Raw genomic sequence first — 27,302 nt, 5'->3', positions numbered from 1 at the left:
GCTGGCAGATGTGGGGTTAGGTCAGCCCCGCTGGGTTCCCACACCTGGGTGGAGTCATACCCCAGTCTGGTTATGGCTCCTACAGCTGAACTCAGGGTTGGTTGGTCACAGATTTGTACAACCAAGCAGTACTGGAAATGTCTTTTAATCATAAATACTTCATGTATGCCAAACTCAGTAATTCAGCCATAATCAAGTTTCCTAAGGCCTGGGGCTGAGCTTTCTGGTAATTCAGGAAAGTGCAGAGCCCCCTCCCTTGCACAGTTCCAGTGCAGTCCATCTGCTGCCGACAGCACCTGAGATAGCCATCATCGGTCCACTGCCTGCGGCTCTGCACCTGGGAAAGCCACGTCAAAGACTTCCTGGTAGTGCTGGACAAAATGTACCTCCAGGCCCTCAGTGATAAAGGCTGCCAGGTCATGGAAGTCCTTCTTGTTCTCGGCTGGCAGGACGATACATGTCACCCCTGCACGCTTGGCCTGGGAAAGAGGAGCCTAGGTCATGTTCAGGGTGGGCTAGAGGAGCCCTGGTTTTCATTTACTGAGGCCTCTGGTACAGGGCCCAATGGTGACTGCAGGGGGTTAGGTGGGGCAGGAGACCCAGCATTGCTTCAAAGACAGGCCTCAGTTCACAGCTGGGATTAGAAGCAGGGGGTTCCTCCTGGCCTGCTGCCAGCCCCACTGTATACCTCCTGCCACCCAGGTGGTGTCAGAAACATCTGGAGTTAGGGAAGCAGTTCTATGCTTTTGAGATTAACCTTAGGATGGAGCTTTGCTTTTAGAGGTCTGTCTCTTGAAAGTATTGGGAGACTTAAAAGAAATACTCAAAATGTAACATTCAAATGAAAGTTTTCCTGACATGCTAGATACCACCCAGTCCCTGCAGATGCCTGTGGGCTTCCCTCCTACACCGGCAGCCCTTCAGGGCTCCCACCTACTGGGGGGGGAAAAAGACCAAAGGGGCCTGGCCTTACACGGTGCCATCCCTCAGCCTGGTCTGTCCTGAGGGCTTCTTGCTGAGCCCCTACTTGGCCCTCAAGGAAGAAGCTCCCACCATGGTGGTCACATGGACACTGGTTGAGGCCCAGAACCGGGAGGCCCCAGGCATCCCAGGCACTACCCCTGCCTGGGAAGTATTCTCCGCCTCAGACTAAGTGGCCTGAAGGCAGGATCCACACCTGCTTGGCAGGTGAAGTGGGGGGCGGGGGTCATGGGGACGGCACGTAGGGGACAGACACACCCCTGTCCCTATAATGTAAGAAGCAACTATGAAAGGCTCCAGGCCCCAGGATGGGCACTTGGCCTCGGGCCTTGGGCTCTGCAGCCCTGGCTCTGGCGGGGCTCAAGCCCAGTGGGAAACAAGCAGGAGGTCCTGGCCCCAAACTGAAAGAGAGTGGTGGAGTCCCATGGAGGATGAAAGTTAAAGACTCTGGGGGCGGAAGGTTCTAGACTGGTTGGTTCAGGGGCCAGGTAGCCTGGGTCCAACCCTGCCCCCACTGCAGCTCAGCCCTGGGCCCCTCTCCCAAGACACAGGCTGGTTATCTCCCAGCACTGCCATCCTGGAGGCCCAGACCTCAAGGTAGAAGCGGGGTGGGCTGGGGGCAGGGGCAGTGCTCACCGCAATGGTCTTCTCCTTGATGCCACCAACAGGCAGGATCTTGCCGGTGAGGGAGACCTCGCCTGTCATGGCCAGGTCCTGCCGCACGGGTTGGTCCAGGGCCAGAGAGAGCAGGGCTGTGACGATGGTGCAGCCAGCACTAGGGCCGTCCTTGGGTGTGGCGCCCTGTGGGAGGAGACAGGTGGGTGGGCTGTGAGGTGGTGGCGGGGTGGGTAGGCAGAGCCGGGTAGTGCTGGGCAGGATCCTCACCTCAGGCACGTGCAGGTGGATGTTGGATGCTACCAAGAACTGGTTGGTGGGGTCCTGCTGCATCAGGAAGGCTCTGGCAAAGGTGTAGGCGATCCGGGCACTCTCCTTCATCACCTCCCCAAGCTGGCCCGTCACCTCCAGGCTTCCATCCTTGTCATTCTTGCTGTCCTTGTCCTGGGGCCGCCTCAGGGAGGTCTCGACAAACAATGTGGAGCCTCCTGGAAGGGTGCAGGGTGGAGCCCGTGAAGTCTCTTCCAACTGCCTCGGGCCCCACCTTCCCAGAGACCCCCATCCCCCAACCTCCAGGACCAGAGGACAGCAGTTACAGGACCGCCTGCCAAGAGCTGGCAGCGGAGCCCAAAGCCCCCTGCACCTCACAGCCAAGGTGCTGAGATGAGGAGGCTCGGAGCTATGCCGGGAACAGCACATGCGGGGAATGAGCCGTGAAGGCCTAGTGGGTACTCCCCGACCCCTCCATGCCACTGCCTCCTTCGAGGGCTTCTGACAGTGTCCACTCACCCATGGCGGTCCAGGCCAGCCCCATGACCACGCCCGGTGGTGTCACGTCATACATGCGCTCCACGGTGAATATGGGCTTCCCCACAAAGTCCTGCAGGTTCTCAGGCGTCACCTCCACTGACTCCACCTCGCCACTGACAATCTTGTAGGCCGACTTCCGCAACACCTGGGGACGGGGCAGGGCGCAGAAGGGTGCAGTGGTGGGGGGCTGAAGGGTGTGTATGGGATGGGCAGACACAGAGGGGCTGCTGGTGCCACCTGACCTTCTCCACCTGCTTCTGCAAGTTGCGAACACCGCTCTCCCGGCAGTACTGCTTGATGAGAAGGGTCAGCACGTCCGATGATAGCTTGGCCTTGCTCTCGTCCAGGCCACACAGGGTGCGGGCCTGGGGCACCAGGTACCGCTGGCCGGAAGAGGACCACCATCAACCGGGCCCCGCCAAGGGGACTTGCCCACCCGCCAACCCAAAACCCTACCATGGGCTCCCACGGCCTCGGGGTCAGGAGCTGACATCTTTCCCGTGGCCTGTGCCGGCCCACTCAGCCACCATCCTGGCTGGTAATGAGACCAATGAGGTGGAGCCCGTGTCCCCAGAGGGAGCAGGTGGCCCGATGCAGATGGTATACAGGGAGCACTGCCGCAGAAGGTGACACCCAAGAGTGAAGGCTGAAGAGCCGGCGAGGAGAGGGAGGGGTGGGGGTGGTGGCAGGTCCAGCCAGGGCCTAACTCACAGCTGCGCAGCCTCCCTCCTGCCTAAAGGCTCCGCAGGCTCTGTTCCCGCTGCTCCCTCTTCTCAGACCCTCCTCCTGTCTGGCCCTAGGACAGGCTTTGAGTGTGGCCACGGGGCAGGGGTCCCTACTGCGCTAACTCTCCTGTCGCTGCAGGGATCAATGTGCCAAGAAAACATCCCGACAGGCCTGGGCCCTACGATCTCAAGCCGCGGGGTCCTCAGCACCGGTGCTGAGAACACCTTTCGATGCTCTCACTTTACGGCCTGTCCCTTTCTCTGGCTGAACACTCACACCCGGTACTGGTCCGTGCCCCTGCCCTAGCAGGAGCTCCCGGATGGCTGGATGGAGGGCCAGGGCTGTCCCCAGGGACAAAGGGGCTTGCAGGAACCTCACCTCGGCAATGGCGAGCTTCTCCTGGGCCACGTAGCCGGACACGTTGATCATCTCCATGCGGTCCCGGAGTGGCTCAGGGATGGTGTCTGTGACGTTGGCCGTGCAGATGAACAGCACCTGCAGGAGGCGGCCGCGGCTGCTGGGGTGGGCCAGTACCTCCCCCGCAGAAGGTGGTCCCCTCCAGCAGCCCCCAACTTTCCTCAGGAGCCCCACCCCCACCCCAGGTGGGAACACACCTTAGACAAGTCCACAGGCACATCCAGGTAGTGATCCAGGAAGTTGGCATTCTGCTCGGGGTCCAGCAGCTCGAGCAGCGCTGATGAAGGATCCCCCTGGTAGCCCCGGCCGATCTTGTCCACCTGGGGTGGCAGATGCAGGGGTCGGCACTCGAACCAACCCTTAGTGCTTCATTAGGCCCTCCCAGTGGGAGACCAGCAGGCTCAGCCTACTCTGGGCTGGAAGCCCCCAAGGAAGTGCAGGGGCCTCAGAAGGCCACAAGGGCCACCAGGCGACAGCCCTCAAGGCCAGGCAAACAGAGGTGGCCTGATGGGTGCAGCTGTGAGCAGGGATGGAGTCCTTCTGGGGCCAGGCAGGGCCTTCCCCATGACTTCAGAGAGCAGTGACTTGGGACAGTGCTGACCCCAGGGAGCAAGTGCACTGGGGGCTAGTAGTCCCTTGGCTACAGCAGGTATTCATAACTGACCCCCACCCAGCCACCCTGGACACACCCGCCACCGCCTGGCCTCACACCTCGTCTATGAGGACCAGGGGGTTCTCTGTCTTGGTCTTCTTCAGGCACTGGATGATCTTGCCAGGCATGGCCCCCACGTACGTCCGCCTGCGGGAGGGTCACAGCACGGCAGGCCTGTCTGGGTCGGCACACCACGTCCCCAGGGCCATTCAGAGACGGCCACCAGAAAACAGACAGGGCCTTGCCCCACTGGAGGCCAGAGGCACACCCGGGGAGTCAGGGGTGCCAAGGTATGCAGGACAATTCTGACGTGGGACTCGACAACTGGGTGATACCCACGCAGAACCCCCCCGCCCCCCCGGATCCACAGCCAGGTCTCCCCCATTACCACCCAACCAGCACCTCCTCCTTATCTAGACGGTGGGACCAGACCTCTCCAGAAGAAGCAAGCACTGGTGGCACAGCCCTGCCCTGAGGGCCTCTGAGGGGGAATGGGGCCAAAACCCACCCTGGGGCCACTGGGAACAGAGGTGCCTGGCCCAGGCTGGCCCTCCTTTCCTTCACAAGGATTTCCTGTGCCCGCCTCTCCTGGGAGTATGCAGCACTCAGCAGGGGACGGACTACACCCACATCTTATGCCCTGAGCTACGGCCCAGCACGGCAGGCTGACCACAGGCAGGACACAGAGACAGTGAGATGGGAAAGACCTCACGATCTTTCCCATATGAGCCTATATAATTCCCATATGAGCTTCAGACAAGATAAAGAAAAGACAGGGGAACTGGAGGGCCCCTTAGGTTGGGTGAAACCTTAAATGGGGGATGAAGGGCTACCCTAGAGGCCCCGCGTAGAGTGGGTGGGGAGGGAGTCAGGTGGGGGGCAGGGGGAGGACAGCAGGGGAGGCCCGTGCAAAGGCTGGTCCAGGCCTGGTGAGCTGGAGGCAGTGAGGAGGTGCTTGGGGCTGGAGCAGAAGGAGCAAGGGGGAAAGTGGGCAGAGGGGAAGGTGAGGAGGGGATGCGGCAGGATGCTCAGGGCCTGGTAGGCCGTGGGAAGGACTTGGGCTTTTATCCTGTATCAGTGGGAGCCCTGGAGGGCTGAGGGCTGAAAGGAAGCCTCAGCTGCTGTTTTCAGTCTGACCTGCACACCCAGCAGCCAGAACTTGCTTTCTGGAATTCAGACCTACGTCAGTACAGAATGTCACCTGCCCTGCCTTCTGGACCCTCCCCTGACAAGTCATTTTGAGCATCAGAGATGGCTGTACTTGGTTTAGAGACTCAGCCAAAGTCTGTCCTCACTCCCAGGGAGGGTCCTCTGCCTGTAGCTCCCAAGCAGCCCCCAAATCAGGGACCAAGGGGCTGTCTGAATAGGCCCTGGAAATCCACCTCTAGCTGCCCTGGGGGCTCCGATCCAACCCCCCACTGGCCTCCCCTCTGCTGCTCCTTCCTCAGCCCTACCCCCAGCTCACCTGCAGGCTGGGACAGCCAGCCTTGGTCCCTTCTGCTTGGAACTGACCCCCCCACTCCCAATGGTGGCCTCCAAGGGTCCCTGCGGGGCACAGTGAGCTGGCTCCCCCTCCCCACTGACTCCCACTGCTGGAAAGGAAGATGGACTGCCCAGGGCTGTCTACCGAGAGCCTGCCCTGCTGCTGAGGGCGGTGCTCCAGGGCCCTGCACCCAGCCTTTCCAGTTCCGTAAAGCAGCAGAAGTAGAGTTCAGCTGCGGGACACCGCTGTCAACATAAGGGCGGACACAGGGAGGAATCAACCCGGATGGGCAGTGGGGAGACAGCTGTCAGGGCTCTGTGCCCAGCCTACCTGTGCCCCTTGATCTCGGCCACGTCTGTCATGCCCCCAACACTGAAGCGGAAGTACTCGCGGTTCAGGGCGCGGGCAATGGAGCGGGCGATGCTGGTCTTGCCCACGCCAGGGGGGCCATAGAAGCAGAGGATCTTGCCCTGGGTTGAGCCTCGGAGCTGGCTGACGGCGATGAACTCCTGTGGGTGGAGGCAGTGCTTCAGGGTGGGCCCGGCAGAGGCACTCCTGTCACAGGCCCACCACCTCCCTCATCTGTCTGGGAGTACCTGACACCAGCCATGTCAACACCGGGGACCACCGCCCCTGCTATCTCTGAGCTGTTTTGCTACTGACCCCTTGGGTGGGGTCTCTAGCCAGTCAATCAGCCCTTCCTTTGTTCCTGTAGCTACCAGAAGTCCATCAAGCCTGGCCTCTGCCAGCCTCCCACTTTTCAGATCCATAAATGCATGGCTAACTCAAGCTTGCTTTGCCCCTTGGTGCCTGTTCAGGGTGCAGGGATCGTGGTGCCTCACCAGGATGCGCTTCTTCACATCTTCCATCCCATAGTGGTCCTCCTCCAGCACTGCCTGGGCTCGGGCCAGGTCCAGGTTCTCGTCACTGTACTTGCCCCAGGGGATGGACGTCAGCCAGTCCAGGTAGTTGCGGGTGACACTGCCACAGAGGAGACCAGAGCTGATGAGTGGGCTCCATGTGCCACCTGGACCTCTGCACATGGCACCATGCCCTCAGGGTTTAGACCTGACTGATGAGAAGGGGGAGCTCCCTGCGTGAATCAGGCTGGTGGAGGCTGCACCTCAGGGGCGCCAACGACCACCCTGCGACAAAAGCACCATGCCAGCTTTCAGCCTGGGCCCCAAGGCCTGGAGAGGATGACTGCCTGGTGTGGCTTGGCACTCATCGGGACAGAGAATACCATCCACCTTCCTGCCCCACTGCTGCAGGCACAAGTGAGAACAGTGGAGAAACCAGGCCCAGGACTGTGGGGAAACTGAGGCCAGTGCAGTGGCAGATCACACTGCCAGGACAGCAATGCAGAGGGGTCTTGGGCTGGGAACCATGTCCTGCGAATGGCAACCATCCTGGGTCTAGCAGCACCTCAGCCACAAGTGAGTCAGTGCAGGCAGCAAGGGGGGTGGGGCACCAGAGTGGAGACCGCCATCCAGGAAGGGCAGGGTCCAGCCTCCAGTGACCAGGATGATGCAGGAGAGGGTGGGAGGGCTGCATTACAGAGCCTGCTTAGGGCCCTGGCAGGCTGTGGACTGTATTTTAGGGGCTGTGAAAGCTACAGAAGGCACTGGAGCAGGCAGTGGCGAGACTGGACTCATAGTTTGAAGGGGTCTCTGGCTGTGTTCTGGGTGGAAGAGGCAGCTGGGGACTGTGGCCAGCACCCTGCCACAAGGAGGGAGGCAAGGGCTGGTGGGCCGTGCCTGGGGAGGGTTCACAGCCCTGCGCCACTCATGTGCTCTTCCCTGAGGCTCCCAGGATTTAGAGACAGAGTTAGGATCGCACAGCCCCGTTCTGCTCTGACGGATGGGAAGCTGCCAGGCTGCAGGGCAGTGTCTGGCCCCCGAGGCCCACCTCCACAAGCCCTGAGGGAGGTTCTCATATGGGTGAGGCTCCTGGGGGGTGGGGTGTCTCAGTTAATTCTGCCTGTGGTCATCAGAATGGCAGTCCCCCAAAGAGACTCAGAGCCTAACCCCTGGAACCTGTGACCCATGGTACCTGACAAGGCAAAGGGATTTTGCAGATATGATTAAGTTAAGGATTTGATTATCTGGATTATCTGGCTCTTGGTGTCCTTAATCACCACAATCTTCTGAAAGGGAAGCGGAAGGAAGAGTCAAGGAGAAGTAAGCAGAGTGAGTAAGTGATGGCTCAGAAGATGCATGGCTGCTGGCTCTGAAGATCGAGGGAAGGTGGCCATGGGTCCAAGAATGCGGGCAGCCCCTAGAAGTTGGGAGGAGCCAGGACACAGACCCTCCCCTGGAGCCCAGCCCAGTCGAATCTAGGGTCTCAGCCCCTCTCGCCTCCAGAACCAGAAGTAGGTGAGTGTGAGTTGTTTTAAGTCTGTGCTCATTTGTGACAGCAATGACAGGACACACACTGCCCAAGGAAGAAATGGCAGGCAGCCTCTCTGGTGGGATGTCCACAGCGGGCAGAGAAAATGAGGCTCTCTCAGGTTCCTTGTGGCAGGAGCCTTAGGCCCTCCCTGGTCACTCAGAGCCCAGGAGGGTCTTAGGGCCTGGAGCCCGAGTCCGGCTCAGTTCCTCCCTACCCAGAGCCTCCCCAGGGACTCGATGTGGAAAGGAGCCCCACATGTGCGTCACCCAGTCACAGGGCTGCCAGCAGGGCAAGTTGCGACCAGACTGGTTTGGGCTGGCTGCCGGCATAGTCGGGAGAATCCCTCAGGAACCCAAGCCCCTTGGCTCAACCCCAGGCAGCAATCCCAACGCTCGGGTAAGGCCAGGGCCACAGGAAGACATGGCTGAGTCCCAACTGACTCTTAAAGCACTAAAAGGGAGGCCAGGGACAGAAAGCAAGGAGTGGGCATAGGCTGATGGCTCTGGGGACTCACTGGTGCTGGTTAAAGCACTGGCCCAGAGCTAGACCCCGTGGGGGTTAAGGCCCTCCGTCACCAGCTCCCAGCTCAGAGGCCCTGGCCCCTCACTTAACCTTTCGGGCCTCGGGTTCTTTTCATCTGTAAGACAGGGATGATAAGGGCATGTTTCGCGTGGGGTGTGATGTGAGGACTGAGGCCCATCAAGGGCCTCTGAACACTGCGCTCAGTACTCCGGCCATAAAGGACAGAGTGCCCCAGGGACACCCCTCCCAGCTTCCGCGGTCAGCGCCCCACACCCCACCTGGCCAGCTGGCTTCCCAGGGGTTACCCGTGAAGGGTGGACCTTGTACCCAGACATGGGCACAGCTGAGTGAGGCCCCTGGCGCTCACTTGAACTCTGAGGAGTGATTGTCCAACAGGCCCAGCTTGCTGAGCTCCTCATCGACGACGTCCATGACATGCTTGGGGACCACGAGCTCCTTCAGGCGCTCCCGGAACTTCTCCTCGATGGCGTCCTTGTCCTCCTTTTCCAGGCCCAGTTCCTTCTTGATGATTTTCAGCTGCTCTTGCAGGAGGTACTTGCGGTGTGTCTGCTTGATTTTTTCCTCCACCTACGAGGGCCAAAAGGTTGCTGTTTGGATCAGAGAGTAGAGAAGAGGTGACTTTGCAGTCCCTGGACGAACGTGTACACTGCTGGGGCCAGCTGCTCAGTGGTAGTCCCCGTCCCCAGGACTCGGCACAGAGGGTGGTGAAAAGAAAGCCCAGTCTGGGAATCCCCCAAAGTTAACCCAAAGTCTCCCAAAGTGCGGGACACATAGCACTGGTGATATACAACTCCGAATAATGCCGAATGTTGTAAAAAACGACACGGCACCCGCACTGAGGAAGCCTTTTGCTTTTCAGTTTTCTGATTATGGCAATAAGTAACCAATGGCGCAGGCCATCCACGGATTTGCCAAAAATCAGGACGGTGGACTTCCAAAGGCTGAGACATGGGAAACAGTATCCTAACCTTTCCCAGGTGGGATTCCAATTTCTAACACTACCCCAGGACTATGAAGGCAGAGAAATTCCCCCCCCCCCAAAGTAAGGCAGTCCTGAGAGCTCGCCACTCTGGGCTCATACACCAGGACCAGTTTTAACTTTCCCCGATAATCCAAAGAGTTTCACAGCCCAGAACAACAGGCAAACTGATTCCATGAAGCCCTCAAAACAGAATAACTGCAGTCAATGAAGCCTCCGACCGACACCACTTTGACTCAGACTCTGGCTAATGCTGTGAGGCCTGACGGCCAAATCTCCTTGAGAGCAGTTGCCTCTCCTGCTCCCCGCTTACCTCCCGCCCCAGGCGCTGCTGCAGTTTGCTCAGCTCAAACTCCTTCTTGAGGAGGGAGAGGGCCTTGTACAACCGCTTGGGTATCTGCCAAGAAAGGGAAGGCACAGGGTCGGGGATGGTCAGAAGTTGGCATCTGTCTGTCCTGGAATGGGGGAAGTGGGTGCTTGGCAAGCTGCTGTTGGTGTGTGTCAATCAAGAAGAGGCTTTGTGAGCAACCGGGCCACACAGCGTGTAATTTAAAGCCATGTTCTAGAACTGGGATCTGAGGAGAAATCCTACAGGCTGTGGACAAGGATGTTAGTAGAGGTCTTATTCCAATAGCCAACACTGGCCATGGCCTAACCATCCAACCCTGGGAGTCCGTTGAAATAATGCTGGGAGTCTCGCAGTGCAATACTACACAGCTGTTTAAAAGGGCAGAGAGATGGACACAGACTGATGGACACATGCAGATCTGACATTATTTCTACATGGAACCAGGGAGAGGTTGACTGGCAAGGCAAAAAGGCTGCCCAGGGCACAGGCAGACATAGCACAACACAGCACAGGCCTGAGGCTTCCAGGACCAAAGCCTCCTGGCCACCACTGTCCACACTCACGTTGGTCTCCTCCAGGACATCTTGGAGCTCGTGGGACTCGGCCCCAGTCAGTGCGGCACCCATGTCACTCAGGTAGATGGGGTTGTCCACCACCCGATGGCCCGCCTGCATCACCTGCAGCACTGACTCTCTGAAAGGGACAGAGGGACGCTGCTGTGGGGGGAGTGGGAACCGCGTGGCACCAAGCCTTCCTGCCTCTGGGGTAAGAGTGCCAAGGCTGGGGCATCGCTCCTCAAGCAGGCCTGGGTCCTTGGTCTTCTGTTTCCCATCAAGTCTAGGCCAGGCTCAGGGATGCCCACGGAGTGCTGGCTCTGCCGCCTGGGCCCCTCCTGTCCCACGGGCCTGGCCCCACCCCCAGATACACAAAGTGAATCCCCCTTCCCGAGATTCCCTCCCCTCTTCCCCATCAATGGTTCAGCTGTCAACAGCAAAGCCCTCTGGGTGAATCCAGGCCTTTATAAATGGGAAGGAAGGGTGAGAAAAGAACCTGGGCCAGGTCAGCGGTCCCGGTGCCGGTGCCCTCCCATCCCCACACTCCACAAGGCCCAGCACGAGACCCACCTATAGAGAGGGTTCAGGGCAATGATGTCCCGGATGGTCTTCACAATCTCAGCGGTGAGCGCCTGGCAGGAAAGGGGGACGGGCGGGTCAGCAGAGAGCCCCAGCCAGCACCCCACAGGGCCCCTTCCACCTGCCCCCCAACCAACTGCCCGCCTGGCCTTGAAGAAAGGCCTTGGAGACCAAGAAGGCAGCCTGAGTTCCCTGGGCATGGGGGCAAAGGGACCAAGAAAGGAAAACTAAGGCCAAAGCTGCTTCCTTGGACTGCTCTGAGCCTCAACCTTAGAAGCTGTTTGGAAAACGCACAGCAACATGGCTATTTATTCCCTTATTTTAAGTACTCTTCTCACAACCAACATACCCCCTTTCTCAACCATCAGGTAGAACTCAGTCCTTGGTTCGGGGACTGTCTGTCCATCATCAGTGCTTTCACCCCATCACTGCCAGGAACCTCAGCCTAGACCCTCTTTGGTGGCAAAAGACACCCCTCTGCTATGACAAGAGAGGCTTTCCTTCACCCATTCTCTGGTGGCCACAGCTATGAGGTTAATGCTCCTGATGGGTTACTGGATAAAGTTTACGGCATAAAAACCTTACCTGCTTTGTTTCCGAAAGGCCACAGGCTCCCAATATATCACTCCAAGGAGCCTACTGCTAGGCAAGAACCGGTCAGCTGCCACAACTCATTACTATTATTATTTTTAATATACAATTCCCTACCTGGCCTCTAGTTAATGGGTTTAACCCTAATCTATCTGAGAAGACCTTCGCTGGAGGTCCATGACCTTGCATGAATAAGACAAACTTCTGCCTTGCAGAAGTCCTCCTGATTCTTTTAACTACAGTATCTGTAAGCTTAGCCTTTTGTAGCCCCCCATCGTCACTTAAAGATTCTTGTAAGAAATTCCTGTAGCCACAGGCAGTGATTTAACTTTAAAGTTAAATAAAATTCAATGTTCCATTCCTCCCTCATATCAACAATATTTCAGGTGCTGAAGGGCCACAAGAGACTGATGGCATAGAATTCTGGAACATTCTGACTCTCAAGGAATGTTCCCGGACAGCGCTGCTCTCAAGGACCCCTGGGTAGCCCTACAGATATGACCACAGACCACCCCAGTGGCAAACATGGCTAAGCCCCCTCTGGCACCTGTCATGCATATTCCTTCACTTCAAGCTCAGAAGCAGCCCCAGAATCCTTCTCAACACAGTACTACAGCCAACCACAACCAAAAAAGAATCAGCCCAAAGCTGTCAGCTACTCTCAATTTGCATTAGGAGGAGGCACCAACAACAGTGGGAACTCACATACATGCCATTTCCTTGATTAACATTGTCTTTCTTCTTTGTCCCTAGCCAAAGACGGCAGACCACATCTTGCACATTACCGCAGGAGGCTGCCTACCCAGGAGATGGCTCACCAGGCGACACGGCAAACAGGAGACTTGGGGTCCAGGCTGCCAAAAGGCCATTTCTTCCCTGGCTTGTTGCCATAGGTCATGGAGAATGTTCCCAACTCCCTACGTCCTTTCCCACATCTCCAGGTTTGGGCGGGAAGGAGCCAGCACTGGCACCAATCTCTGGAGGCCTTTGGACAGTGGACATGGGCTTGAGGGGAATCTGGGTTCAAATCCTGCCTCCTTTAAGAGCAGCTAAGGGCTCCAGCATGTTCCTTTACCTCTCCGATCCCAGTTTCTTCGAAGGACTTTCAGGAGGAAAATTATGTTGTTTGTTGTCTATGTATACGAGAGCTAGGTCATTCTGGCTCTTATAGAAAGCTCTTACACCTCAAGGCATGGGAGGTAGCGAGGGACTCTCCTCAAGAGGCCCCTGGAGCCATCCATGGGCAAGGAAGATGGCATGAGAGCCACACGACTTACTTTCACTTCTTCCGTGACCTGGAAGTCCTCGTGGACGATGTTCTCAACCTCCACCATGAGTACCTCTCCGGGCGGCCCCGGGGCCGGCTCCATCACCACCTCCATCTGTCGTTTGATACTTGGATCCCCCTCTACCTCCTTCTTATCGCGCTTCGGCTTCCTACGGGTCTTCTGTTTGTTCTCGACCTCTGGCTCCTCTGGCTCCACCTCCAGCTGCTTGCTGATGTGAATCCTGGAGGAAGAAACAAGGCAAAGGGGAAGCCTAGGATGCGCCCTGTCTCTGGGCATGGCTCCCCCGACTCCTGACAACTAAGCGATGCAGGCATCATCAGAGTCCAGGCTTAGCCCTGAGACAGGGTGGCCATGGGGTCCTTGAGCTGGAGACAAAGCTGCAATCTCAGAACGCTGAGACCAGTGTCCCCTCCTTGTCTCTGGTACCTCAGCTAGCCTCATGCATAACATTTCCTATTCTGTGCCCCTCTGTCGGCCCTGCTGCCATCCACAAATGATGCAGGCATAACAAATAAGCAGTTAAGAACAGTGGTTCTAAGACCTCCTGCTACTAGTGGTAAAATCTTGGCTGAGCAAAGCCCATCTTGGGGGTCCTGCCCTGCCTCCCCCTGCCCCTTCAACTTGAGCTTAATGCATAGCATCTCCTTTTGCATCACTCAGGTCTCAACTCAAATGGTACCTCCTCAAAGAGGCCTTTCCTGACCATTTCACGTACAGTAGCTGGCCATCCAGCCCATCCACCCCACCTCTGTCACCCTATCCAGCGTCCTCTTCTCCCCCAGAGCACTTGCCCCCATCTGAAATCAGCTCATGACTTTGCACGCCCTTCAAGTTCTCCCCACTTGGGGTGTGGGCTCTCCAAGGGCAGACCTCTCACCCTGGTTTTCTCCCCTACCTCTTGGTACCTGGCAGACAGCAGGCCCTCTATAACGTGCTGAATGAAAACAGCTGGCTGGAGCTCTCTGCTCTCTCCTCTGTCACATGAGGGTAGCAACAGTCCCTTCCTGATAGGACTGGCCTGAAGCTGCCCAGGTTGCTGGCTGGACAGTCATCTGGGTGTAGAGTGAAAAGGGGGGCAGGTCTTGGGAAGGCCTGAGTAAGCCTCAGGAGCAAAGAAGAGTCATTCTTTAAGGTGCTTTGGGAAACTCAGGGCATGGCAGCCACCACTGTTTTTATTAATTTCAGTTTCATTATTCTGCTCCCTGGAGAACAAAATAATTCTTTTAGGAGACAGAGGAAGAGCTTTTTCCCTTTGATATAAGCAGCTGAGGACGGGTGTGGCGGCTCAGTTCACTAGGGAAGACACCAGGACTTTTCCCAGACTAATCATGACCTAGACTACCATTTGCCCTGAGTCTGTCCCGGGGAAATCACAAGGCTGCCACAAAGATAAGACTCTGTGAGCACAAAAGGATGAAAAATGCTAGACTCAACAAACCCCAATAAGCGTATTCCATGAGGGGCTTTCCAGAATCTTCACTATATTAAGGGCTTGACACTGAGAAGTTCCCACGTGTACTTGATTATTAAACTCTTTTGGGGAGTGTGTGCCCAACCAACCCTCTTTGGAACACACTTGGTAAAGCTTGTTAGTCAATCGAGAACTTCAACCCTAACCCTATGAGGACTGTATGGATTTTTCCTAACTCACAATAACAGGCTCTCCTGGGCTGATGAAAGCCGTACACGGCCCTGCAGTAGGACGAGGAAAGTAGGATGCATCCTCACAAGGAAACACGTCTCGTGAAGGGAAAAAGCTCAAAGTGGCTAGCTGTGTGTACAGCATAACCTGCTGGTGGACGCGGAAATGGGCCCTTGGGGGGAAGCACACCCACTGGCAATGGGGGACTCTTGGGATCAGGGTGTGAGGCAACTCACTACTTTGGGGGTCACTATAATGCTCTTCTCAATGGTGTACATGTAACGCTCAGCCATCAATAAGCCAAGACAGAAAAGATAGATTTGGAAAGTAAAAGTAGCAGTTTCTCATAGTCACTCAGAGAAGGGAGGGGCTGGGAGGTGATGAGTCCACAGTGCTGACCCAAGAAAGGTGGGGAGTGCCAGGACCTGGGGGTTTACAGGGTGCCCTTCCCATCCCGTCTCACGCTCTCTGGCCTCGGCAGGCCAACAACTCTCGCTGGCCGGTGCACAGACCTTCTGTGTCCCAGGACAATCATGCGCAGCTTGTCCCCAAGGTCCTGCATCTCCTGGATCTGGACAAACGTCCCCGTGTGGTAGACCTCGTCCAGGCTTTCAACCACGTCAGACTCATTGCTGAGGGGGAGGAACACAAAGAGCCATCGACACCCACGCTCGGATCCTCATTTGGAGGTCTTGGACAAAAAGGGAGAAGGGAAAGAAAAGAGCAGTTCTCCCTGGCTGCAACTGGACAGTGAACATGACTCCTTCTGCTCTCAGGGGTGCTTGGGAGCCCAGGAGCATATCTGAAAGCTCCTGTCCGTCCCCTGCAGTGGCAGCACACACACAAGCCAGTAGCTCCTGGCTGAGACAGCTGAAGGGGCAGGGTCCAGGGGGGATTTGGATTCTATCCCACGGTTGCCTCACAGAGCCTGCTTAGGATGCATCCTCTAACTTGGAAGTAGAACAAACTTCTACCAGAGTCATGATATCTAACTGACTTTAGCTTTGCAGTGGCCCTGCTGGTGCATTTTAACACCGAGGGTTCTCAAGGTTCGTTCCATCCACCCACCCACCCGACCTCCATGTCTAGACAACACATGAAGGCTTGTGCTGCAAGCTGAACCTCAGTCTTGACTGAAAAGGTGTGCTTAGTTAGTTCTTGGTCTTGCCCCCTGTTGGCTTTGCTCGGGTTCTTTTAGGTCAAGAGTGAAAGGTCAAAGCTATTCTACGGAGGAGATGTGGAGAGCAACACTCCAGGGTGATTTCAACGAAGGAGTGAAGGAAAATGCCACTTACTTGTCATCTCTCTTTAGAAAGACACCGGCATATGGCTGGGCAAGACGAACTTTCCTTCTTAGCAGCTCAACCAACTTCTTATTTTTTACCTAGCATGACAATGACCCCAAAGTGAAATGCTGGGTAGGTTTTCTGGCTGGCATTTTGATGGCAGAGCCAATGCTTTCTATATCAGTCTCAGGGAACATGCTAATCTGGCCCAGGACACCAATCAACCTAGTCCAGGACCAAAGCAAGTTTGCAGATGGGAAGGTGGAGAATAAAATGGAGTAGTGGTAAGTAGGTTCATTCTTTTTTATTTTTTTCCCTAAAGAAAATGTAGATAAATGGCTGGATTGGAAAAATTGTTTTAACAACCAGTTTCACAAACCCCTTCAGTGGCAAAATGTCTTGGCTTGAAAATCTAAACCTTTCTACCTTTTAATCACATTATTTATGTCCTTCCAACAACACTAAATGTGCCTAACTTGAATAAGGCCCACCCCACAAGCTGGTAATTTCCTTCAATTTTCACCGAAAATACTTCCTCACCATGTCTGTACCCTATTCATTAGTGATCCAAACTCCTAGGGCCACAGCATTCTCGTCATCATCACTGACAGCTGGCAAGCAACAATCTCTTCTGGGAAACACCTGACAGGGCAAGACGTGCTGCTATCCCTAGGGTTCACCTAATTTCTTTTGAGTCTGTGCTAATTCCCAGGTGAGACGTTGGCCAAACTCAGTGGCCCTCCAAAATCAGCATACATCACAACGACCTGGGCAGCTCGTTAAAAACACCCTGTAGAATTTCTGATTCAGCAGGTCTGGGGTGGGGCCTGAGAACATGCATTTCTAACAAGCTTCCAGGTGAGGTGGGTGCTGGAGCTCCAAGCAACACACAACCGGACAATCACCGATGTAACTGATTCTCTAGCAGGCATTCCTAACTTGTGGTCTGAGAATTGCTGGTGTGATACAAGCACTTCTCCAGGAAAAGGATCCCATATCATTTGTTAGGAGGGCACATGTCCCACCCAAAATTAAGAACCACTGGTCTGTACTAAGAGAGAAGCTACAACTCAAGTAGCCACAGAGTCAGCGTCAACTATAAAATCGAGTCAACTGAGTTTGAATAATGAGTCAGAAACATCTATCAGGCCCAAGAGAAGTGGTCCCCAGTTCTCCTCTGCTCACAGCTGATGGGTGCATTCTTTGCACCTTTCTCCTTCCCATGGCAGGATTCCTTTTCATTATTTACAAGGCAGTAGCAACAGAGGCTGCGTGTACCATATGTCACCGCTCCAAATGCTCTCCCAACTGACTCAGGTAATGCTCCTGTCTAGCTCCAGGGAGGGCAAATAGACCTCTGCTGCACGAATCACGTCTTGCTTGGGCATGGGGACAACGGAGGCATATATGACTTAGGAAGGCTGAAGGGACTAGTCCTAGTGTTAAAACCTGGGAGTGTGGTGTCAAGGTTGGAAAAAAGATCTCCATGGTTGCGATATTGAATGCACTGAAAAAACAATGGTGGCAGTAGCCAATTACTGAGGCATATGATTTGTGCCCCAGGCTGTAAATACTTCCTACAAATAACCTCTTTTAACAAGGACAACTCCAAGAAAGAAGGTACATTTTACTATTTCCATTCCATAGATGAGAAAAAAATCAAAGTCCAGAGGAACACCTTGGCTAAGGTTACAGAGCTATGACTGGGAGAGCTGGGATATGAACCAACTGGGTCTGGGTCCTTGACTAGTACCCATTCCTCATTATCAAGGAAGGGCCTTGGAAGGGCAGCTCGGACACATCCTACTAGCAGCGCCAGAGAGGAAGTAGAGAGAAGGGCTCCCCTCTCTTCCCTCCCCACTGGCTGGCTGCTGCCCCTCTACACTGCCCTTTCCCCTTTCCAGATTATCCTTGATATTTATTCAGCAGAATCTGGAATGTGAGAGGAGAGGTTGGACAGTGAATGCAGAAGCTGACTCACTGTCTGACCTTGCTTATACAAGGAACAGATAATCTTTCTGCTCCATGGACTCCAGTTTCCACAGCACTTGAAAAAAGAAAGGAGGGGGTGGGGTGGCATGGAAAGGCATTTGGGTCTTTCCTATCCTGAAAACACACGTTCCTCCTACTTAGGCTGATTTCTCTCTATTACATCATCCTGTCTCTTTCTGTTAAGGCTTAATCCGAAATGATCTTATTTCCTGTCTCTTTCACCAGAAGCAAGCTCACTAGGAACAGGACTGTTTAGTTCATTGCTGTACTCGCAGTGGCTGTTACACGGTAGGAAATCAAGAAAAGACTGCTGAATGAATAAACCAGGAACCATCCTCTCCTAAGCCTCCTGCACCATCCCTGCTCTATTATTCCCCAACTGTACTTACTAATTTCTAACACATAATTTACTTAATCTTATTTATTGCTTCTCTCATCACACCAGAAGGTAAGCTCCAAATCAGGAATTTGTCAGTTTGGGTCACTGCCCGTATTTCCAATACCTGACAGAAGGCAAAAATTCAACACTTGTTTTAAAGAATGAATGAACGAATCTTGATTCCCAAGGGGCTTATAAACACACCGCGACCGCCGGGGGCAGAGGATGCTACAAACCCCCCCCCCCCCCCATTTACCAAAGTCTGAGGAAAGTAACTGAGTTGGAATACTGCTCTGGTTCCTCCCTGCCCCGATTTCTATAACTGAACTCTCAGTGGATAGAGCTCTAAGTCCATGGGGTTCAACCCCCTGTCAAGTGAGACCCTAATGGATCCGCAAAGGGGAAGAGATTTGGCATATGGTCACCAAGCACGTGGTGAACACGAAGAGATTCGCACTCCAGCCTTTGGGTAGCTTTGCGTCTAAAATGTTGCGAACGCGAGGGCGCAAAGTGACCCCCTCAATCCAACTCGCTGCTTGCAGAGCTGGGGAAACTGAGGTCGAGGCGGCGGCTCTCATTACCTCGACAATCTTGATGAAGCGCGGGAAGACCGGGTTGCGGGAGACGGCGATTAGTGGCACGTGCGGGAACACATCTGGGATCATCATGGGCGTGAGAGCCGTTACAACTGGGCTCTCTCCGCCGCCCGGGCTGCCCCCTGCGCCCCCGGCCCCATCCTCCGCACCGCCCTCGGAGGCGTCCTCTCCGCCCGGGAAGGCGCCACCGCCGCGGTTGCTCGCTTCCCAAAGGCCCCGCCACTGGCCCGCAGCCACGGGGCCGCGGCCCCATGGTGCCCAAGGAGGCGTCGCTTCACAGGCCCTCCGACCTCTGAAGAGCCAGGTTCCGGAGGCAGTCGGTACCCGCCCCCCGGTAGCCGCGAGCAGCGTCCGCCGCAGCGTCCAACTCCGCGCACCACCCCACAGCCGAACGTAACCTGCACCCGCCGCCATGGCCCGGCCATTCTGGCGGCGCGCGGGACACGCGTCATTTCCGCTCGCCGGGCCAGGGCGCACGTGACTCCAGGCGCGTGCCTCGGCACCGGGGCGTGGTCCTAACTTCACGGGGCGGGGCTTGGCGGAGGCGGGGCCTGCAGGGAATAGAGGAGGTGGGGTTCCGCCTCCCTCATCGGCTCCACCTCTCCGGGCCTCCAAGCTAACGAGCTTACGGCCCCTTCGGGCACGCGCCAAGGTCCCTAGAAAGTGAGATGTTGCTGCAACCGCAGCTCTTGGGAATGAGAGGGCACTCTTGCGCGTATACTGAAGCCTCATCGTGCGCCTGGGTCTGGGCCTAGGCTCAGGCCCTGGGTCGCATCGTGATTGGTTGGATTTGGGCTTCCCCACGTGCGCATGCTTTCACTCTGCGGCCGCATGCGCATGCCCAGGTGTAGGGGTGCGGGTGAAGGGCAAATGCCCAGGCTCTGGGACTGAGGAGGGGAGCGGACTGGGGCGTTCCAGGAGGTTAGGTGCGCATGCTCAGACCCTAGACTGCGCATGCCGCGACATTGAGGGGCGGCCCTCTCGGCTGTTGAGCGTCTGTGGTAGTGGTGGCGGCTGCTGGAACGCGATGCTGGTTCTTATGCTGGTGGCGGCGGTGGCGGCGGCGACCGGGCGGCTCTGCCCGTTGGCCAGAGCTCAGCCGCTCTGCGGGTGGGGCCGCTCTCCCAGGGCTGGGGTGCTGTGGGGACCGGGAAATGTCTCCCGGTGCCCGGTACAGCCGCGGGTGGGCCGAATCGAGGAAGGACTCTTTTTCAGCCCACTTCCCGCCCCCTTTACTGTCCCCAAAAGAATTGCGGCTTCTCGATTTACTCTTCCTGGGACTCGGACTTCCGTCCCTGTGCCCCTCCCCTCCAACCTATCACGAAAGTCCTCCCATTTCTACCTCAAAGCTCCGGCGCTACAAGCCTCAGCCCTCGGCTTTGCCCTGTCCTTTCTCCGCCGTGCATCCTTCTGGATCGTTTAAAAATGGATCTGGTGTGGTTATTCCTCTTCTCTGGCTTTGTGGCCCTTGGAAGAAGACCCAGGTTCTTTGCTCACCCTGCAGAGCCTGGCCGGAGCCGGCCCAGGGTCTCGCCCCGGAGTCGTTTGTCGAGGTTTGCGGCGGTGCATTCCTCTGTTGTGCGTTGTTGAGCAGCATCCCCGGCGTCAAGCCACTAGATGCCAGCAGAGCTCCCTTCCTGAGGCTTGGCAGTCTGATAGGTCTCTCGACATCTGATCACTAGGGACCAGAGAAGCGCAGCCGGGTGCCTGCCCACCTCTGGAGCACTGAGCCGGCCACGCCGTCCTTATTTGGTTCTAGAACCCTCCAAACTCCGTCCAACCTTGGAGATGAGGGAGCCCGCTCTTGGTATTCTCTCTCCCAGACATGCATTGCTTCTGGGTTTATCCATAGCTTGTTCTTCATTCAGACCCCAGCTCAAACAGCACATTCATTGATTTGAAGCCCCCTTTCCCCTCCTTACACAGCTCTTTTTTCTTATCCCAAACTGCTGGGTGGTTTTTTTTGTTTGTTTTTTTTAAAAAAAACAAGTTGTTTTTGTCTGTTGCTGTTATGGGAATATTCGCTCCGAGAGGGGGTAGACCGTGTGCTTATTTCACCCCTTGTCCACGTTTTTAGATTTCGGTAAATGTTAGATTAGTCAATACTTGTGCCACATGGTTGGGCAGATGCTAAAGCTCCAGGGAACTCCCACCTGGAGTGAATTCATTCACCAGGGACCTGTTTGCTGGAGGAAGTAGGAAACCTGTGCCTCAGGTGGATGGCCTCATTTCATCTTTAGGGCAAAGTTCATGCGGTAGTGATTGGTTGACCTTATTTTATAGCTGTGAAAGCAGACCTGGTGAAATTAAAACCACACTTGCTTAAAGACAGAGCTAGTAACTGCAAGATGTGCTGGCAAGATTTCCTAGCGAGATTTGGTTCCAGTTCCTTCTGATGCCTAATTTTAAAAGATTGATTAGCTGTAGTTCTACCCTTTCCCCACGCTGGTCCTCAAAAAGTGTGGTCCTTGGATCAGCCGCATTAGCCTCACCTGAGAGTTTGTCAGAAGTGGAGATTGTTAGCCCCACTTAGGACCTACTGAAGCAGAGGTGGGATCCAGCAACCTGGTTTGTCAAACCAGGTGATTCCACTGTAAACCATACCAGCGTTCTTTCAGTCCTTCCCCCACCCACCCCACCCCCCCCCCAAAAAAAACAAAAAACAAAACTTGAAGCAGGAGCTCCCCATCTGGGGTCTGTGAATGACCTTTATGAGCTCTTGGGAATTACGTTTACATTTTTAAAAATATGTATTTTTCTGGGAGGGGAGACCCCACAGTGTGATCAGATTTTTACAGGGCTTCCCAAAACATCCAAGAAAACAGGTACTTTAGAGTCAGCCCAGAGGAAACTTAATATGCTCTAAAGCCTGAATATTCAATAAAATTTGACAGATGGTCTCTTTTGTTGCTTACCTCTAGTAATCGCATAGTGAGGACAGGAAAAGTGTTTAAGGCCCAAAGGACAGTTCAAGGGGTATGTAGTTCCAATCTTATCATCAGTTCTACTGTCTAATTATTGAATTGGAACTAACATTTCCTAGAATTTCTTGGTCCTGGTGCTGTGCCAGGCATTTTAATGGCATGACCTATCCAATCCTTAACAATTAATTGCCCTTTGAAGTAGGGATTAAATTTCCACATTTCTCTAAAATCAAGTTGAAGGAGATTAAATAACCTGGAAAAGTCCAAGAGGTAGGACTGGATTTAGGACTCAGATCATCTGAGTTGTAATTCAGTGTTCCATGGTTCCACTGTTTGATAGGTTTAGAAATGCAGAGTAACGTAAGAAGCCAACTGTGTTACTTTGTTTAGATGGCATAGTGTAAGGGGAAAGTGCATATTTCACAATGTTTGCCTTAAATGCGTGAAGAAAAAATACTGAATTAGTTTAAACATGCTTCTCCTAGATAATACATTATTTTAGGAGTAAAGTAGCATTTCTCATCTTCAGGTAACAGTTTTCAGCAGGTTAGCTTTGTTCTCAGTCCTGTTTTCAAATAACTAACAATTTGTAACTAATAATCTGTAGATAGCAAAATGCACAAAGAATGAGAGGTAGTATGAATAATTACCCTGTGGATTTTTTAAAACTTTATTTTGACCAAATAATAGACTCATAGCAAGTTGTAAAAATAGTGCAGAGGGGTCTGCAGTACCCCTCACCCAGCTTCCCCCAGTGGGCACTTCTTACAGAAGTATAGTCCCATATCAAAATCAGGAAGCTGGCATTGATAAGATCCACTGATTTTTTTTTTTTTAACACGTGGCCAGGCACCAGGACTCAAAAGAATTCTGCCACTGAGCCACCATTGCACCGCCCTTAGTGTTTTTTTTATTGTGAAATATAACGTAATCAAAAAAAAGAAAGAAAAAAACAATAATTTTCAAAGTACACTTGAACAAATAGTTGCAGAATAGGTTTCAGAGTTTATTATGGGTCGCCATTCCACAAATTCAAATTTTTTCCTTCCAGCTGCTCTAAAACACTGGAGGCTAGAAGATGTATCACTATAGTGATTCAGCAGTCATACTTATTTGTTAAATCCTATTTTCTCTGTTGTAACTCCTTCTCCTTTGATCCTTCTCCCTATCTATAGAGATCTTTAAGAAATGCCAGTTCTGATTTTTTCATATTGAAAAGGGGTGTCAACACTAAAGGATAGGAGGATGTAGTTAGTTGATAATCTTGGAGAGGCTGGTTCCTCTAGGTTTCAAGATTTATCTGGCCTAGAGACCCTCTGGAAATCATAGGTTCCAAGAAAGAAAATTTAGTGCGTAAAACTTTTATAGAGTCTCAGTTCAAGCCTTAGGATTTCTTACAAGTTAATAGGAGAGATGTTGATTGGGGCTTAGCAAACTATGATGATTAGCACTATCTAACTAAAGCTTGCATAAGAGCAGCCTCCAGAATAGCCTCTTGACTCTATTTGATCTTAGCTACTGATGCCTTATTTTATTACACTTCTTTTCCTCCTTTTGGTCAGGAAGGCATTGTCGATCCCATGGTGCCATGGCCAGATTCATCCCCAGAAACCACACCCCATGTTGTCAGGGAGACTTTCACTCCTGAATGTTATGTCCCACTTAGGGGGGAGGGTAATGATTTTCCTGGCAGAGTTCAGTCACTGACCTTTGAATTCACATTCCACTTTTTAAAATTTCTAATGTTGCCCATTAGGAAATTGTTTCAATCAGATGTTTATTACTATTGATATTTTAAAGACTTTGTGATTATCTCCCTAGGACCGCCTGTATTTTCCATCTATGACAACACGCTTGATTAAACATCCTTGCAAGAAAAACTTAGCTCTGTATCTAGGGTAAGCAACCATTTTATGTATTGTTACTTTTCTTTTCATTAAAATTGTAGATTTGCTCTCATTTGTTCATTCAGCAAACATTCATGTAGACCCCTCTGCCCTGCAATGCTGCTTGCTGGCCTGCAGGAGTCCACAGTTAGGGATGGGGTGGTAGTATGAGAGAGGAAGAGACCAGCATAACTAAAACAATCATAGTATGTAGTGGTACCATTTGTCAGGGATGCTTGATAAAAGTACTCGTGAGGGGTTGAGGAGAAGATACCTTAAAAAGTTCCACTGGGGAGTTGATGCCAACACTGGGTGTTGAGGGATGAGTAGGAGTTCACCAGGGGGGAGGACCATATAGGTATGGACTTGAAGCAGGGTGTTCTAAGGAATGGAACTACCATGCCCAGACTGTGTCACACCGGGGTTATGTCCAGGGAGTAGTCTCAGCCATCAAATACGCACCATGCCCAGATGTTTCCTCCTCCTGCTGAAAGTCATAGGGGATTTGAGGCTGCATGATTTGTATTTTCATTTGAGACAGTAATCTGGCAGCATTGAGGCAGGCAGGCCTGGAGAAGGCATGGAGGTAGGAAGACTAGTTAAGAGGATTTATGAAAGTCCAAGCCACAAAACTAAACAAGCACCATCACTCCCCCCCCCCCCAAAAAAAAACAACACAACAAAAACTTAGCAGAAAATACAAAACATAAAAAATAATAATAATAATAAACCTTAGCAGAAAGAAGGGCCAAGTGGAAAAGGAGGTGTACTCATCTGGACTTGTCAACTCATGGTGTATGGAGAATGAAAGTGAAAAGGCTTTAAGATGGCCTCCAGGTTTCTGACTTGACTGTAAGTGAGGATTCAGGGAAGGAACAGGGAGAGAGTGGTGGCATGTGATGGTTTATTGCTTTGTAGGACACCTAGGGCCCCTAGAGATGGGAGCAGCAGAATAGCTTTCACACCTGGATAGTGGACATGGCAACTGCTGTGATTGCCCCAGGCATCACAAAAGGCCCTGGGAAAGATTTATTTTTACAGACCATGTAGAAGAAAAACAGGAAACCAGGAGACCTAAAAGGAGAGTCAAGGAGAAGAGGATTCAAGGAGGAGGAGATTTTCATTAGTTGTCAAGGGTCAAAAGAAGACAAGGCATAAGGGGCAGATAAGCAGCCCATTTAGTTGGCAGTGGGAACAGGCAAGAAAAAGGCAGGACATGAGGTCCAGAGTTTGTTATTTTCATGAAGGTGGGAAGGACAGAAGAGAGGTTACTGCCAGAGAAATTAGGCTCAGGTGAGGGAGGTGGAAGTTAAATGGTATTTGTATGCTGATAGGAAGGTGCCTGAGGACAGGGGATGACCACAAAGGCAGACCCCTTAACTGATGTGTCAAGAAGCAGGGAAGGTGAAGTTAACCCTGCATAGGAGGCAAATTCAGCTTCTCGAATGATCAAATGCTAATTCCAGATCATTCCTTTAGAACTAAGGAGAAAATACCTTGGAAGGTCCACTTGCCAATACTGGGTTTTGAGGGATGAATAGGAATTTACCAGAGTGGGGACCATCTGTGCTGAACTATGCTGTCCTAGGAGGTAGCTGCATGTGACTTTTAAAATTTAAATTTATTAAAATGCAATAAAATGAAAAACCCAGGGCCCCAGCCCAACTAGCCACATTTCAAATGCTGGCCATGGCTAGTGCCTACCATACTGGGCTGCTCAGAATATTTCCATCAGAAGGTTCAGTGGGACACTTGCTTTAGGGTAGGGATCAGGAAACTACCACTTGTGGACCAGATCCAGTCTGCCACCTTTTTTTCTACAGCCTGTGAGCTAAGAATGGCCTTTACATTTTTATGTGGTTGAAAAAAACAATATTTTGCAACACGAAAATGATATGAAATTCAGATTTCAGTGTCGTAATTAAAGCTTTATAGGGTGTACAGCCGTACTCATTCATTACATATTGTCTTTTGTGCTACAGCAGCAGACTGGAGTAGTGGAAAAGAGACCACATGGCCCCTAAAATATTTATCATCTGGTTCTTTCTGGAAAACTGTTGCCAATATCTGGTTTAGAGCATAACAAGCATAAATGATATCCTGATGCCAAGAACACATTGGATTTGGGAAAGGTATATTGGCTTATAATAGTGTCACCCCCCAAAATTCACATCCATCAGGAATCTGTTAATGTGACTATTTTAGTTTCCTGGGCTGTTCAGACAAATATCATGAAACAATGGGAATTGATTTGCTTACGGTTTTGAGACTGGGAAAAAGTCCACAAGGCCATGCTTTCTTGCCAGAGATTGGTGGAGCAAGCCATCCTGGGTCCTGGGCTCTTCTGTCACCTGGCGAGGCATGTGGCAATCTCTCCTGGCCTCTCCCTTCTCAGGTTTCCGCTGATTTCAGCTTCTGGCTGCTCTCTCTCTGGCTCACCTGCTGTCTGCCTGAATTTCATTCTCTTATAAAGGACTCCAGTAAGAAGATGAAGACCCATCCTGGTTGAGCTGGGCCCCACCTTAACTGAAATCACCTCCTCAGAAGATCTAACCTACAGTGGGTCCATACCCACAGGCCTGGATTAGGTTTCAGAACATGTTTTTCTTGGGATACCTACAGCTCCAAACTACCTCAGTGACCTTATCTGGAAATGGAGTCTTTGCAAATGTAATCCAGTTAAGATGAGGCCATCCTGGATTAGGGTGGATCCTATATCCAGTGACCAGTGTCCTTAGAAGAAGTGGGAAATTTGGACATGCTTTGGAGAAGACCATGGGAAGAAGGAGTGATGCATCTGCAAGACAAAGGGCGACCAGGAGGTAGAAGGAGACGAGGAAGGACTTTTCCCTGGAGCCTTTGGAGGGAGCATGGGCCTGCTTGGGGTGGCCCTTTCCCCCATTCCGGGCAGCAGGAATGGTATGTGCAAAGGCCCTGAGGCAGGAGCCTGCTTGAGGTGTTGGAGAAACGGCTCTAGTTGAGGGAGCAAAGTGGAGAGTAAAGAGGAACATCAGCAGTGTCAGATTATGTGGGGCTTTGTAAGCTGTGACGATGAATTTGGATTTCAATTTAAGTGTGGTAGGAAGTTCTGATGGAGAGAGTGGGTTGAATTATGTCCCCCCCAAAAGATGTCTGAGTCCTAACCTGCTGTGAACTTGACCTGTGTGAACTTGACCTTCTGTCCAAGCACTGTGGCCTTCCGTGGATGGACTCCAGTTAAGATGAGGTCCTCTTGCATTCGGGTGGGCCCTAGACCCGACACGACTGGTGTCCTTAGAAGAAGAAGACAATTTGGTGGAGACCCAGGAAAGGCAGAAATTGGGGGGGTGGGGGGGATGCTGCCACATGCCAGGAAACACTGTGGCCACCAGAAGCTGGAAAGAAAGGGCAGGATTCTCCCCTGAAGGCTGTAGAAGGGAGCGCAGCTCCGCCGACACCTCAATTCTCGATTTCTGGCCCCCAGAACCGGGAGAGAATAAACACCCCCCAGTTTTGGCATTTTGTTACAGCAGCCCTGGGAGTTGTGGCTAAGCAAGCTTCCCTTTTAAAGAACCATTGGCTGCTGGGTGGGGTCTGGGGAGCAGAGAGACAAGATGACAGCAGAAGACGAGAGAGGGGCTGAGGCTGGGGGCAGTGGT

General features: G+C 53.1%; 2 protein-coding genes across 11 annotated transcripts in view; one reads left to right on the top strand and one right to left on the bottom strand.

Annotated features, from left to right (window-relative positions):
- Positions 1–126: 126 nt before the first annotated feature.
- LONP1 (lon peptidase 1, mitochondrial) lies at positions 127–19,292 on the bottom strand. The gene is made up of 18 exons (XM_077121046.1): positions 18,840–19,292; positions 15,897–15,985; positions 15,114–15,233; positions 12,948–13,179; positions 11,071–11,132; positions 10,510–10,639; positions 9,911–9,994; positions 8,965–9,185; positions 6,527–6,665; positions 6,015–6,193; positions 4,261–4,348; positions 3,747–3,869; positions 3,511–3,627; positions 2,649–2,789; positions 2,386–2,551; positions 1,867–2,084; positions 1,618–1,782; positions 127–479 (listed from the first exon to the last, which is right to left on the bottom strand). The coding sequence occupies exons 1-18, from the start codon at positions 19,266–19,268 to the stop codon at positions 309–311; spliced, it is 2,874 nt and encodes a 957-aa protein (XP_076977161.1). The 5' UTR covers positions 19,269–19,292; the 3' UTR covers positions 127–308.
- A 98-nt stretch (positions 19,293–19,390) lies between these two features.
- The window catches only part of CATSPERD (catsper channel auxiliary subunit delta), a 91,965-nt gene continuing 84,053 nt past the window's right edge, over positions 19,391–27,302 (top strand). Inside the window, exons 1-5 of one of the 10 annotated variants that reach the window (XM_077121041.1) lie at positions 19,391–19,517; positions 21,776–21,830; positions 23,600–23,676; positions 24,401–24,516; positions 25,647–25,796. In XM_077121041.1, coding sequence (XP_076977156.1) covers positions 25,768–25,796 — 29 coding nt within the window. In that variant the 5' untranslated portion in view covers positions 19,391–19,517; positions 21,776–21,830; positions 23,600–23,676; positions 24,401–24,516; positions 25,647–25,767. Of the gene's footprint in view, positions 19,518–19,790; positions 19,965–20,006; positions 20,938–21,775; positions 21,831–23,599; positions 23,677–24,400; positions 24,517–25,646; positions 25,797–27,302 lie in introns of those variants that run through there. The other 9 variants (XM_077121042.1, XM_077121044.1, XM_077121043.1 and 6 more) reach the window with 9 other exon arrangements.

The sequence above is a fragment of the Tamandua tetradactyla genome, chromosome 11 (genome assembly GCF_023851605.1).
Source record: "Tamandua tetradactyla isolate mTamTet1 chromosome 11, mTamTet1.pri, whole genome shotgun sequence".
Taxonomy (NCBI): Eukaryota; Metazoa; Chordata; class Mammalia; order Pilosa; family Myrmecophagidae; genus Tamandua; species Tamandua tetradactyla.
The sequence above is the reverse complement of the archived record's forward strand: the minus strand, read 5'-3'. Positions and strand labels throughout refer to the sequence as shown.